At 41.6% G+C, this 12,030-nt stretch overlaps 1 protein-coding gene across 1 annotated transcript in view; it reads left to right on the forward strand.

The window, feature by feature from the left end:
* Nucleotides 1-1,157: 1,157 nt before the first annotated feature.
* AKNAD1 (AKNA domain containing 1) overlaps nucleotides 1,158-12,030 on the forward strand; it is a 34,292-nt gene continuing 23,419 nt past the window's right edge. Inside the window, 6 exon segments of the mRNA XM_019630570.1 lie at nucleotides 1,158-1,988; nucleotides 1,990-2,124; nucleotides 7,154-7,159; nucleotides 7,969-8,008; nucleotides 8,169-8,314; nucleotides 8,410-8,472. Coding sequence (XP_019486115.1) covers nucleotides 1,158-1,988; nucleotides 1,990-2,124; nucleotides 7,154-7,159; nucleotides 7,969-8,008; nucleotides 8,169-8,314; nucleotides 8,410-8,472 — 1,221 coding nt within the window.

The following is a 12,030-nucleotide window of genomic DNA, read 5'->3' on the forward strand; positions in this document are numbered from 1 at the left end:
GTAAAGCATATTACTTTAGCTCTTTAGGTCACCTAATGAATCAGTAACTTATAGATTCATAAAAATTGTAATGGGGAGAAAACCTATGACAGCCAGTCATCCAACCCTGTCATTTTAAGAGCAAAGGAGACTGGTTGTTGGCTGAGTTCCCCCAGTTGAGTCACAGCCTTGCTACTCCACCTAAACCTGGAGGAAATTTTACTACTTCTAAGGAGTTGTCCTGAAAGTTCACAAGTCAAAAAGAGATATCTAAATGGATAGTTTCAATTATATTTAAAAGAAAAAAAAGACTCCTATTAAATGGCAGTTTGTTGAGTTCTGACAGCTGTCAGGAGTATCTCTAAAATACACTGCTACCACCAGACTATGGCTGCCAGTGGGGCCTGCTCGGAGCAAGGCAGCCTCTCTGACGGGGTCCTGCCTGGGTTCTAATCAGATGAGGGAGGCGGCAGGCCGGCCTCCAGGTGTTCAGAAGGGCCTTTTGTTCTCTGGTCAACTTCTGTCAGGCCTTGTCTGCCTTTCCCCCACATACAAGGAAACATCAGGAGAAGGGGACCAGAGTGTCTGCAGAGACAGATGAAAAAGCACCAGGCCCGAGAAGGTGATGGTTATGAGTTAGCTGAGCCAGCTTTCAGCCACACAACTCAGGCCTGTCGGTGACATGTGGACAAGTGATGGCCATGGTACTTTTAAAAAATCAATCCTTTACTTGCATCCCAAGCTCCTATGTGGGGAGAATGAATTCCAGATAGCATTTCCTAAGAGGTTGATAAATATTTGGTCATTAACCAGAAACCAATGTCTCCCTCAAAGTGTAATGAATGAAAATGTAATACCAACCCCTCCTTCAAAAAAATTCCTTGCTTATAGACCATCGATTATCTTAATGCAGTATTTAGGATGGGTGAGCTCTCAGCTGAGCTTTCTGTCATCACGTTTATAACTGAATTTCTCTAAATGAAAAACATCCATTTTGTTCTGGCATAGATACAAGGATAAGCATAGTTTCATACATTATGCTAATATATTTACAATGAGGCTGTTCTTGTTTTGCACAGAACACACCATGAAGACAATCAATGAAAACCAGAATACCTATTGTTACAATTGAGAACATCAAGGCCAGGTACAAAGGACAAAGGTCAGGCTGCACATACATGGATGAACCCGATTTCTCAGAAGATACAACTTTGAAACAACAGGAGGATTTGCCTTATGATGGGGATTTCTCCCAAACGAAGCTATACAATGACTATAATTTAACCTTGAAAAATGACATCCTTGATGCGTCAGATCAAATTATTTCAACAGTAGATAACCCTCAAGAAAAGGCTACAGATAAAGAGGCTTGCAGAAATATAGATACGGCCCTGACACTGGATCCAAAGCCTGAAAATGCTGTCAAGAAAAAATATGACACTAATCTTCATATTCCAGCTAATAAAGGAGACCTTTCAAAGTCAAACATTTCTGATATTTTACTGCATCATCTTTCCAAAGAGGAATTTTTAAAAAGTCAAGGCATCAATTGTGAAACTCTCCCAGAGATCTCGAATGCTGACAGTTTTGATGAAGCTATTGTTAAAAACATTATATTGTGTTACATTAAGAATTCTTGGACAAAAGAACAAACCCCAGAACTCACTGACCAAATCAACCCCAAAAGGGATGGTGAAATCTGCAATCAGCCTAGTTGTCCTCCGGCTACAACAGAAGAAAATACCTCGGATTTGGAAGAGCCAGTGGCTGCTGGAGACAGATGCCATCCTGAAAATTCAGATTTTCTAACTAAAACCAACAGTCCAAAAAATAAACAAACAAGTTGCCAAGGGCAGACACCCCAGAAAGAGCAAACTGAAAAAACAAGATCAGACAATGGGTTTATATATGGCCAAGGTCAAGTTCATTACCGGTTCTCTGATTTCTCTAAGGTTGGTCCCAAAGTGAAAATCCCTAAAAATAAACTAATTGATAAACTACTTACCATAGATTAAACAAGCCAGCTTTTCTCCTACACTGAGAGATAAGTTAGCTATTGTGCAAGATATTTCAGGAAGCATGTCTAGGTCCAATTGTGTTGAAATACAAGAGCAGAAAAGGAAAACTTCTGACCCTTCACAGCAGGTAGAGAGAGGTACGTGGAAGTAGTCTCCAGGGAGTACATAATCGAGGCCACTGTTTATCTATGATCAGTGTGGGTCTTTGGATGGTGACTGCAACTGAGTTCTAGTTCTGAAGTTCCAGGTTCTAGTTCTGATGGATAATACCTTGACTTTGACCTTGCCGAAGCTCAGTGGGTGTCCTCAAGAGAATAATCAGGGGCTGGACTAACAACACATCACAGAATAAAATCACAATTCTTCCACCTGGAATTTGAGTTCCCCCATCTTTTGTACTTGATCCTACCCTTCTAAACTTAGCTCCCGTCCCCAGGAGTCATCCTCAGTTACCTGGCTGGTCCCCAACCTCTTCTCAGCCTCTGCCCTCTCTGAGGTCCTGCCTTCCATGGAACAACTCATCTCTGCTTACCAAAGACCTGCTCGTTTTAACTGCCTCCTTCAATTCCCCGTGGGCCACAGGGCTTTTCAGAACCCCCAGTCACAATCTTTCCCATCCTTGTTTAGTATTCTGTTACAGCATTTATCTCAGCCTGCTTTGAATCATAATCATTTGGAAATCTCTGCTTACTCCACTAGATTTGAAGACTTTAGAAGGTAGCAAACTTGTCTTCATCTCTCCCTTGCCTAACTTCCCGCAGAGCCCTGGCCTTGTATCGTACATGTATTGCACCCCTAGTTATTAATGCAAAATTAAATCAAATTAAGATCTGGAATAACATAGCTTCAAAATTGTTATANGTAATATTTACTTCATAATCATTGTAGGGGGGTCTAATTGGTTACTATTTAAAGAGCTTTGTGTTTTTTACAAGAAAGGGTTTAGGGAATTAGTGAGACCTATTATTTTTCTACAAGGGCATAATTTATAACAGATTTACATTTCAAATCCTCTCTTATATAAAACCACACAGATTGACTAAAAAAGCTAAAATTTTGAAGTACTGATACATTTTATATATAACTAATAATTTTTTAAAGCTATTGCGTTGTTGGAAAAGTCATGACGTATTTTTTCTGTTTTTCGTTGCAAAAATGCGTCATGACTTTTCTGACAACCCAATAGTATTTATCAGACATTATGTGCCACACACTGTTCTGAACCCTGTGCATGCATTAAAACTAAAATAGACATAACCCCACTCCAACACACATTTATTTAAACTATATATATAACTGATTTATCAGGATGGAGAATCACATGGCATAAGGACTTTGGTTCCATAGAAAATGGCTACCATTTTGTGGACTTCATGATAGACACTGGACTAAGTAAACGCATTATCTTATTTTATTCGTACACTAACCCTGTGAGATAGAGCTGTCAGCATCATTTTGCAAAGTAGGAAAATAAGACTCAGAGAAGTCAGGTAAATTGCCCCAGGTTGTGAAACTAGAAAGTGGCAGAACAGGGATTCAAACTCATGTCCTGCTGTCGTCCCCAGAGCTAGAGGTGCCTGTTTGTGATGTAGACAACTATGGTAAGTGGTTCACTCAGCACATGTTAGTTGACCACAGAAAAGTCTAAACCAAATAACAAAATGCTCTAATGAAGGTAATCAGCTTTTCGTGTATGTAGATAATCATCTTTTCAAATTTTTAAATGCCATGTATATTTCCTTTTGTGTTGATTCATTTCCTTTGCTCTCTGGGGTCATTTTCTTATTGATGCAAATGACCTTTAATATAAAATACCTGGAAAATACTGGAAAACACAACCAAAGAGCCATGATTAATTCCCCCTTCCTCCTCCCCTACCTTTACAAGCACACTGCCAAGTTCTATCAATTTTTCTCTCCAAAATATGTCATGTATTTTGAAGATACCCATTTCTTTCATCTTCCCTGTCACCACCCATGCTAGCTCTTTTCAGCTTCCCCAGTACACAAAGTTCTTTTTCGTCCTCAGGTTTTGTACACATGTCCCCTCAGCCTGGAACATTCTGCCTGACTCTGCATGGCTGGCTTTGTATTCTTCAGGCTCCAGCTTGAAAAGCACATCCTTAGAGAGCCCTTGCTTGCCTGTCCTATCTCGAGAAAGTTTACCCTTCCTTTCTTCCATTATTTTCCTATCCTTCACAGCACTTATCACCATTTATAATATACAATATTCTGAATCGTTTGCATGCAATTAATGAATTCATATTTGTAAAGTGCTGAGAACAGTGTAAGGCACATAGTGAGATGTGAGTGTTGATTTTTTTAAAAATCAACCCCCCCACCCAAAAATAAGAAAACAAAATGAAAGTTAAAAAAAGAGAAAACAATAAACAAATAAATAAATAAATAAAGCAGGTCCCATAATCCTCATAACCCCATATGGCAATGCTATTAATATCCCCATTTTATAAATTGGCAAACTGGAGAACAGAGATGTTAAGCAACTTGCCAAAGTTGCCACAGCTAGTGGGTAGTAGAGCCTAACTACAAACTCAGCCTGCACCAAAATTCATACTTCTAACCATCTTCTATATTGCCTTTTCATTCCAGGACCTAGCATAGTGACTTGGAACTAATAGGTATGTTCAACAAATAATTTTTAAATAAATGAATGAACAGCTCTAATAAGAAAATAAAATGTACCTGTACTCCTACCACATATTTGGGGAATTCATCCTCTAGATTTTTTTTTTCCTAATGCAAGGATGAACTTTTTATCAAAATCATAACTTTTTTTTTTTNGTGAAACAATTAATTATAAGACGGTGGGGAAAGTCAACCAAGAAAGCTCATTGTACAGGGGACAGAGGTGGCAGAAGAGAAAGTGCTGACCTCTCCTGGCCAAGGAGGCCAGGAAAGAAGGGCATTCCAGGAGAGAGGACAGCAGCATGTTCAAAGACATGAAGACATAAAACTTCAGGTGAGCTTGGCAGCTATAAATACCTTGGCATTGTTGAAGCATGAATTTCAAGTCAAGGTGTGGTGGGAAGACAGGTTGGAGAGGTTGGCAGCTGCCTGTTCACAAAGGGCCTCGCATGCCATATGCTAAGGAGCTTAGATGATATGCAAAATAAACTCCCAAATGTGTTATACGTGCAAATCTTCAATCATCCTGAAATGATAACATCTGAATGAGGTGTTCAAGAATTCTCTGAAGAACTATATAGATAAGGTTACTGCTATGTGACTCAGTTTCTTTCTGGCTCTATAACCTCATTTATGGTTCCTGTGTGCCTGGGAGGATTTTCACATTTCTTTTCATGTATTGTTAATTTTTAACAGCTTTATTGAGCTATAACTGACATACAATAAACAGCGCATATTTAAAGTGCACAATTTAAGTTCTGACATGTGTATACACCTGTGAAAACCATCACCACAAACAACATATCCATCACCCCTAAAAATTTCCTCATGCCCCTGGGAATCCCTCAACCTTCACCCTAACTGCAGGCAACCACTGATCTACTTTCTGTCTCTATATATTAGTTTGCATTTTGTAGAATTTTAGTTAAATGGAATTGTACAGTTTGCTTTCTTTCTTTCTTTCTTTCTTTCTTTCTTTCTTTCTTTCTTTCTTTCTTTCTTTTTGGTCTTGCTTCTTTCAAATAGCATAATTATTCTGATATTCATCCATATAGTTGCATGTATCGAAAGTTTTCATTTTTTAAAAACTTTCCACTTTTGAGGTATGCCTTCCTACAGTATTTTCTGTATCTCAACAAATTTGCTCCATGGGATGACAAAGCTCCACATTAGAAGGGGCTTTGGGGGGTGGCGGGGGCGGGTAAGAGACCCCCTGGAGGTACAAGAGATACTGCTTGGGGACCAAATGATGAGGCATAGATCCTAGTTTTCTAAGAATTCTCCAAAACATAAAAACAGTGCCATGCTAAGCAAAATAATGGCCTCCAAATGTGTCCACATCCTAATCCCTAGAACATGTGAATATGTTACTTTACATGCCAAAAGGGACTTTGCAGGTATGATTAAATTAGGGGTCTTGAGATGGGGACACTATCCTGAATTGTCTGAGTGGCCCCGATTTTGTAATCACAGCAATTCTTATAAATAAAAGAGGGAGGCAGGAGGGTCAGAGTCAAAAAGAGATTTGAAGATGCTGTGATATTATTGGCTTTGAAGACGGAGAAGGGGCCAGAGGCCAGGAAATGATCTTCAGAAGCTTGAAAAGGCAAGAGAATTCTCCCCTACAGCCTCCAGAAGGAATGCAGCCCTGCTGCTACCTTGATTTTTAGCTCAGTGAGACCCATTTTTAGATTTCTGACCTCCAGAACCAAAAGATAATAAATTTATGTTGTTTTAAGCCACTAAGTTTGTGATAATTTNCACACACACACACACACACACACACCTCTGGAGCCAGCAGCCCATCTGGCCTTGACTGGGATGCTTCTCTAAGTCTTGGAGAAATGTACACCGCTGTGACATTGGGAAGTCTCAGGGTTCCTCATTCTGCTTGCAGGAGAACACCCCCGTGGGTGCACAGGTCTCAGTGCCCCAGGGTTATAGCAGGAACAGAATGGGTATCAGGCTTCTCTCTCTCTGGCAGCGGGACTCTCAAGTCAGGTGTTGGGTTGTCTCTAGTCCTTTCAGTTCAGGGTGGTAAACTGAACTCTACAGGTTCCATATCCACCATGTAATTGAGATATTCACAATAATCATAGTCTAATTTGAGCACTACCTTTGAGCTCCCTGGCACTAGCATGTTTCTGAGCTTTATGTTTTGGAAAAAGTGGGAAGACCCTCAAGGGGAATCACTCTGAAATTTTATTTTATTTTTAGATTTTTTTATTGGGGAAGTAGGGGAGAGGAACAGTGTTGGGGAATTTGGGAAGGGGACCAACCAAGTTGTTGTTCTTCAATCTTTGTTGTGGAGGGCACTGGTCGCCATGTGTCTTCCCGTCGGCAGCTCGTGGCCTCTAAGCTCAAGGTGCTGTGTTCAATCTTAGTTGTGGGTGGGCGTAGCCATCATCCCATGCGGGAGTCAAACCAGCAGCCTTGTTGTTAAGAGCACACGCTCTATTCACTGAGCCATCAGGGCAGCAGCTCAGTTCAAGGTGCCGAGTTCAGTCTTAGTTGCAGGTGGGCATAGCCCACCATCGAACAGGCAATCTTGTTGTTACACCAGCTGAGCCATCCTGCCACCTGTTGGCAGCTCAGTGACGGCTTGGCTAGGGTGCAGCGTCACTGGCCCATGTGGGAATCGAACCAGAGGCCTTGTTGCTCAGAGCTCGTGCTCTTAAGCCAACTCTTAACCAACTGAGCCACTCGGCCGGCCCAATCACTCTGGAATTTTAAATTTAAATTCTCCTGTGCAGTTAGCCTATGTTAAGCGGAAAAGGGAACATCCTGTGTAAATCATCACTGTCTTGACACACATTGTGGCGCTTAATGCACACTGTTTCATACTGTTCCCTAGAGTGTGTTTGGTGTTCGTGAGGGCAGCAACAACAAAGCTGGTGACAAGTCCAACAACTCTCATGGAGCTTATGGTCAAGTTTTAGGAGAAATATTTGAATATTCCACATAATAGTATTACACGTGATAGTAGCAACAGCTACCATGTAGTGAACGCTTACCACATGACTGGTATGATGGCAAATACTTAACATTTAATCCTCCTAACAACCCTAGGAGGTAGTTTCTATTACAACCCCCATTTTACTGCTGAGGAATTTGAGGTTTACAGTGACGAGGTAATTGTGCTGGGTCACCTGGCAGATAAGTATCAGGGTGGAATTCAACTTTGGCCTCAGGGCCCCAGCTCTTGACACAACACTGGGCTGTCTCCACAAGGTAGAGGAGGTTGTCCAGAACACATCAGGTCATTCTGAATGATAGCATCATTGATCAGTATCAACAGTAATGTATTCTTATCTTTAATTCTGCAGATGGAGCCCACAATACATCCCCATGAAGAACATCCTGCAGGTACTATTATTTTTTAATCTCTTTGATTTAGATACACATTTTGAAAACTTTTTTTAATAGCAAATGGTGGTGATTGCCACAGACTTCTGTTTTCAGTACTTAATAAATCTGCAATGAACTTGAGATCAATGGTAGCCATAATTTGCTCTTTCTTATACAGGAATAGAATCTGAGACAAGTCTTTTTAAGTTGGCGTCAACCTCTCAGAAAGATCCTTCATCAAATTCTTATATATTTCAAAAGATATCCCAAGGGGAAAAGATGTGTCAGAAGTTAAAAGAACAGACTGATCAACTGAAGATGAAAGTAATACTTTTAAAGCTTATATGAACAATAGAAGTAACCAAATTCAAATATAAGACACCATGCCATTAATGAAATACTGCATGTTTTCACTGCAGGTACAAGAATTTTCCAAAAGCATAACACAGGACTCTCCCTATCATTTGCAAGACAAGAGGCTGGTAACAAATTTTATCCAGTTTTAAAAATCTTTCTTAGGGAATTTGACGTGGGTAAATACAAATGACTTTCAAGCACTGTGTCTTCTCTACATTGGTGGGAGTGGAAATGTTTTGCTGAAGATTAAAGGCAGGAATCTTGTCATTATCTTTCCATTGCCTGGCCTTGTGTCGTACATATTACGCCCTTAGTTATTAATGCTAAATTAAATTGAATCATGATCTTAGAAATAACATATTTCAAGCCTGTTATATTGGTAACTATTTAATACAGAATTGTGTTAATGTTTAATTTATGCTATTTCCCCTTTTCCCTTCCCCCTATCTTCCCATCCTGCCACTCAACTTTTCAACATGCTGAGGTTCAGAATCTCATTGATTATTTGAGGTTCAGGGGCTTAGTGTTACAAAGGCTAAAAGAGCTTAGACTTCAATTTCTATGTGTATTTAGCCTTCCTTCTTTCTCAGGGGAATTTATCACTGTTGTTACTCACCAGTCACCCCATAATAAATCTAAGGTCATGGCAGGTTCAAGAGAAGAGCAAGTCAGCTGTAACAAAGCGCAAGCTCATCCTGAGTTGATGGGTCCTAGGGGATATGGCTCATAAAAATTGCCAGTATCTGGCAACTCAATATATGAAACTTTGAAAATTTAAAATTGCTCTCACAGCTATGCTTTTTCAGATCAAAATCTTTGAGTTTCACATCCTGGCTTGTTGTTGCATTTCATCAAATCACTAATTTCTGTTGTAACCACCACAGCCTTGTTCATCAGTGCCAGGGTTGTGGGAAGTGAGGGCAGAGCCTGGCAATGGGGCAAAAAGCTGAGACTGCTAGAGCCAGAAAAGTTGAAGATGTAGTTTAGGCCATTGCGCCAACCCCAAGGCAGGTGGTTGGAAGTCTTGATGTAAAGGACACAAGCAAAGCTCAGGGCAGTCTGTGCTTCAGAAACCAGACAACATATACAAGAACCGGGAGGAGTCGAATGTTAAGACACATGGTTCATTATTCATTCATTCATCATGCTAATTCAATAACTCATTCATTCATTCAACAAACACTTATCAGGTACTGCCTATTTCCCTGACTCAATACCAGGCACTAGGGACTTGGAGACAAAGAAATAATTTCTTTTTTCAAGTGGCTTATAGTCCCCTAGGATCAACAGATTGGTAAATAGACAAGTGACATGCAGCTTGAGAAATGTTACAGATGATGCTAATTGCAGCCTAGAAGTAACCTGCCCCCGCCCCCCCCATTGCCAGTCAGAGCAAGGTACTTTGGAAGGCTTCCTGAAGTGACGTCTGAACTGGGTATTGGAGAAGGAATCTGGGTAAGCTTAGCAGAGTAGGAGACAAAGGGGTGTTCTGGGAAAAGGAACCAGCAGTTGCAATGGCCCAGGGTCAAGACAGTGCTGATAGTGTGAGGATCTGCTCGGCACTGTAATTGACCAGGTGGAGCTCAGGACACATGTGAAGAGGAAGGGACCAGACTAGAGAGGTAGACAGGGTACATCACGAAAGGCCTTTAAGCCACTCTGAGGAGCTAAGATTTCATCCTGAGGTTGAGTGATGGGCAACGCTGGAGGATTTAAAGCTAAGAAGTGGCGAGCACCATGGAAGCAAGACTGTGGGGACAGAGAAGGGCTAGGAATCCATAATCCAGGTAACAAGTTATGAGGGCCTGAACCAAACCTGGCAATGAGGCTGAGAGGGGGCCAAATCTCAGGGTTTAAGGGAAGTGGTAGCAGGTTGAAAGGGGTGGAGAAAGGAAGGAGGCGGCTTGGATGGATTCCAGACTTCTAGTTTGAGCAACCAAAGTCAGGAATAAAAGTGGAGGATCCAGTGCAGAATGGGTGTGGGAGGCAGGCAGGAGGCAAGGTGTCAAGTTCAGCTGGGGACATTTGGAGGTCCCTATAGGACATCCAAGTGGACAGGTCTAGTAGGCAATCAGGGCAATGGATCTGGACCTCAGATGAGTTGTTTGGGCCAGAAATGTAAATTTGGGTTTAGCTGTGGGTTGAAGCTATGGGGTATATGTGAGGTTGCCCTGGCAAACATCCAGAGTAAGCAGTGAAGTCCAAGGTTAGAATCGTGGGAAACAGCAGCAAGGGGCAGGTGAAAGAAGAGAGTTTCACAAAGGAGACCCATGAAGCAGACCTGAAAGGTCAAGGCCGACCTGGAAGGGGCAGTGCTCCAGAGGCCAAGAGAAACGAGGGTTCTAAGGGGGATGTAGATCACACCATCAAATGTTCAAGTAAGAAAGGAAAGGAAAATGTGCAATGGATTTGAGAACCAAGACGTCATGAGGGACCTTGCGAAGCCCAGTTTCAGTGAAGTGGTGGATCTCTGGAAGCCAGGTTGCAGGAGTTAAGCCATGAATGATAAAGGAGATCTCCAAACACCCAGGCTTCCAGGAACTGGGGGAACACAGAATTTGAAAGGGCCGAGCAAAGCAGAGGGGACTGGTTCAAGGCACTAGCCTTTTGAGGCCTCGATTCAGGGTGTTTCTTCCTGACATTACAGGGTATGTGGGGATTCATGTTGGTACTGAGAGATGCCGTGTAAACGTCACTCCTGAAAGTGTCAGCCTTGGTCTGAGAGTTCCAGGCCCACTGGGTTCAGTGTTAGAAGAAGGACAACCTTCTCAGCAGGAGCAGTAGCACATAGTAGAAAGCATTTGGGCTTTGGAGCAGAGATCCTAGTTCTATGTATTGGTTGTATGATCATAGACATGTAGCATATCTTCCCAGAGTTATTATGAGAATTAAATGAGATACACTTATGGCTAAAAAACTGTGCCCTATCTTCTTCTGAGATGTAACACCATTCAAATTCCAAGATCCTAAATTATAATTTATCACTGGCTTTCTTTTCTCTTTCCTTTGAACACCTAATTCTTTCTCATGACTTTCGCTGTCATTGTCACGCTGCTAATTCCTAAATCACCAGTCCTAACTTCTCATCTATATTTCCAAGTGTTTGTGTGTACCTTCACTTGGGTATCCCACTCTCACTGAAAACTCCACCCCATCCAACGTTATAGAATTTGTTGATATTGACATCTCCATTCAAACTTGTGAGCCTTTCCAAATTCCTCATTTTAGTCAGGGCTTTCACATTCTTCCCATCTCCCGAGCTAGATGCCTGAGCATTGTCTGTGAGATTACACCATTTGTCAGGGGCCTGGCAAGAACTCAGTGGCTTACTCCATGGGAGTAATCGAGGAGAGTCTAATAAGGCGTTATTTAACCACAGTGCGGGCCAGGTTAAGGGAAACCAACAAGTGATGGGAAGTATCTCATGGAAGGAAGAGTGGAGCAGAAGGGACCGGGAAAGAACAGATACTGGAGCCAAGGAGAGCAGCTGTAGCTGTCAGAGTAGTTGACAGGCTCTGCGGCTTTCCGTAGAGACACAGTCAATCCATGATGATACAGTCAGGAGGAAATTAGGGAAATAAAGACTCCTACCTCATCCTTCTTTTTTTTTTTATTGTTAGTTTCAGGTGTACAGAACAATGCAATAGTTACCCTTTTCACCCTCACAAAGTAACAACCCCCCT

The sequence above is a fragment of the Hipposideros armiger genome, unplaced genomic scaffold, assembly GCF_001890085.2.
Source record: "Hipposideros armiger isolate ML-2016 unplaced genomic scaffold, ASM189008v1 scaffold_924, whole genome shotgun sequence".
Lineage (NCBI taxonomy): Eukaryota > Metazoa > Chordata > Mammalia > Chiroptera > Hipposideridae > Hipposideros > Hipposideros armiger.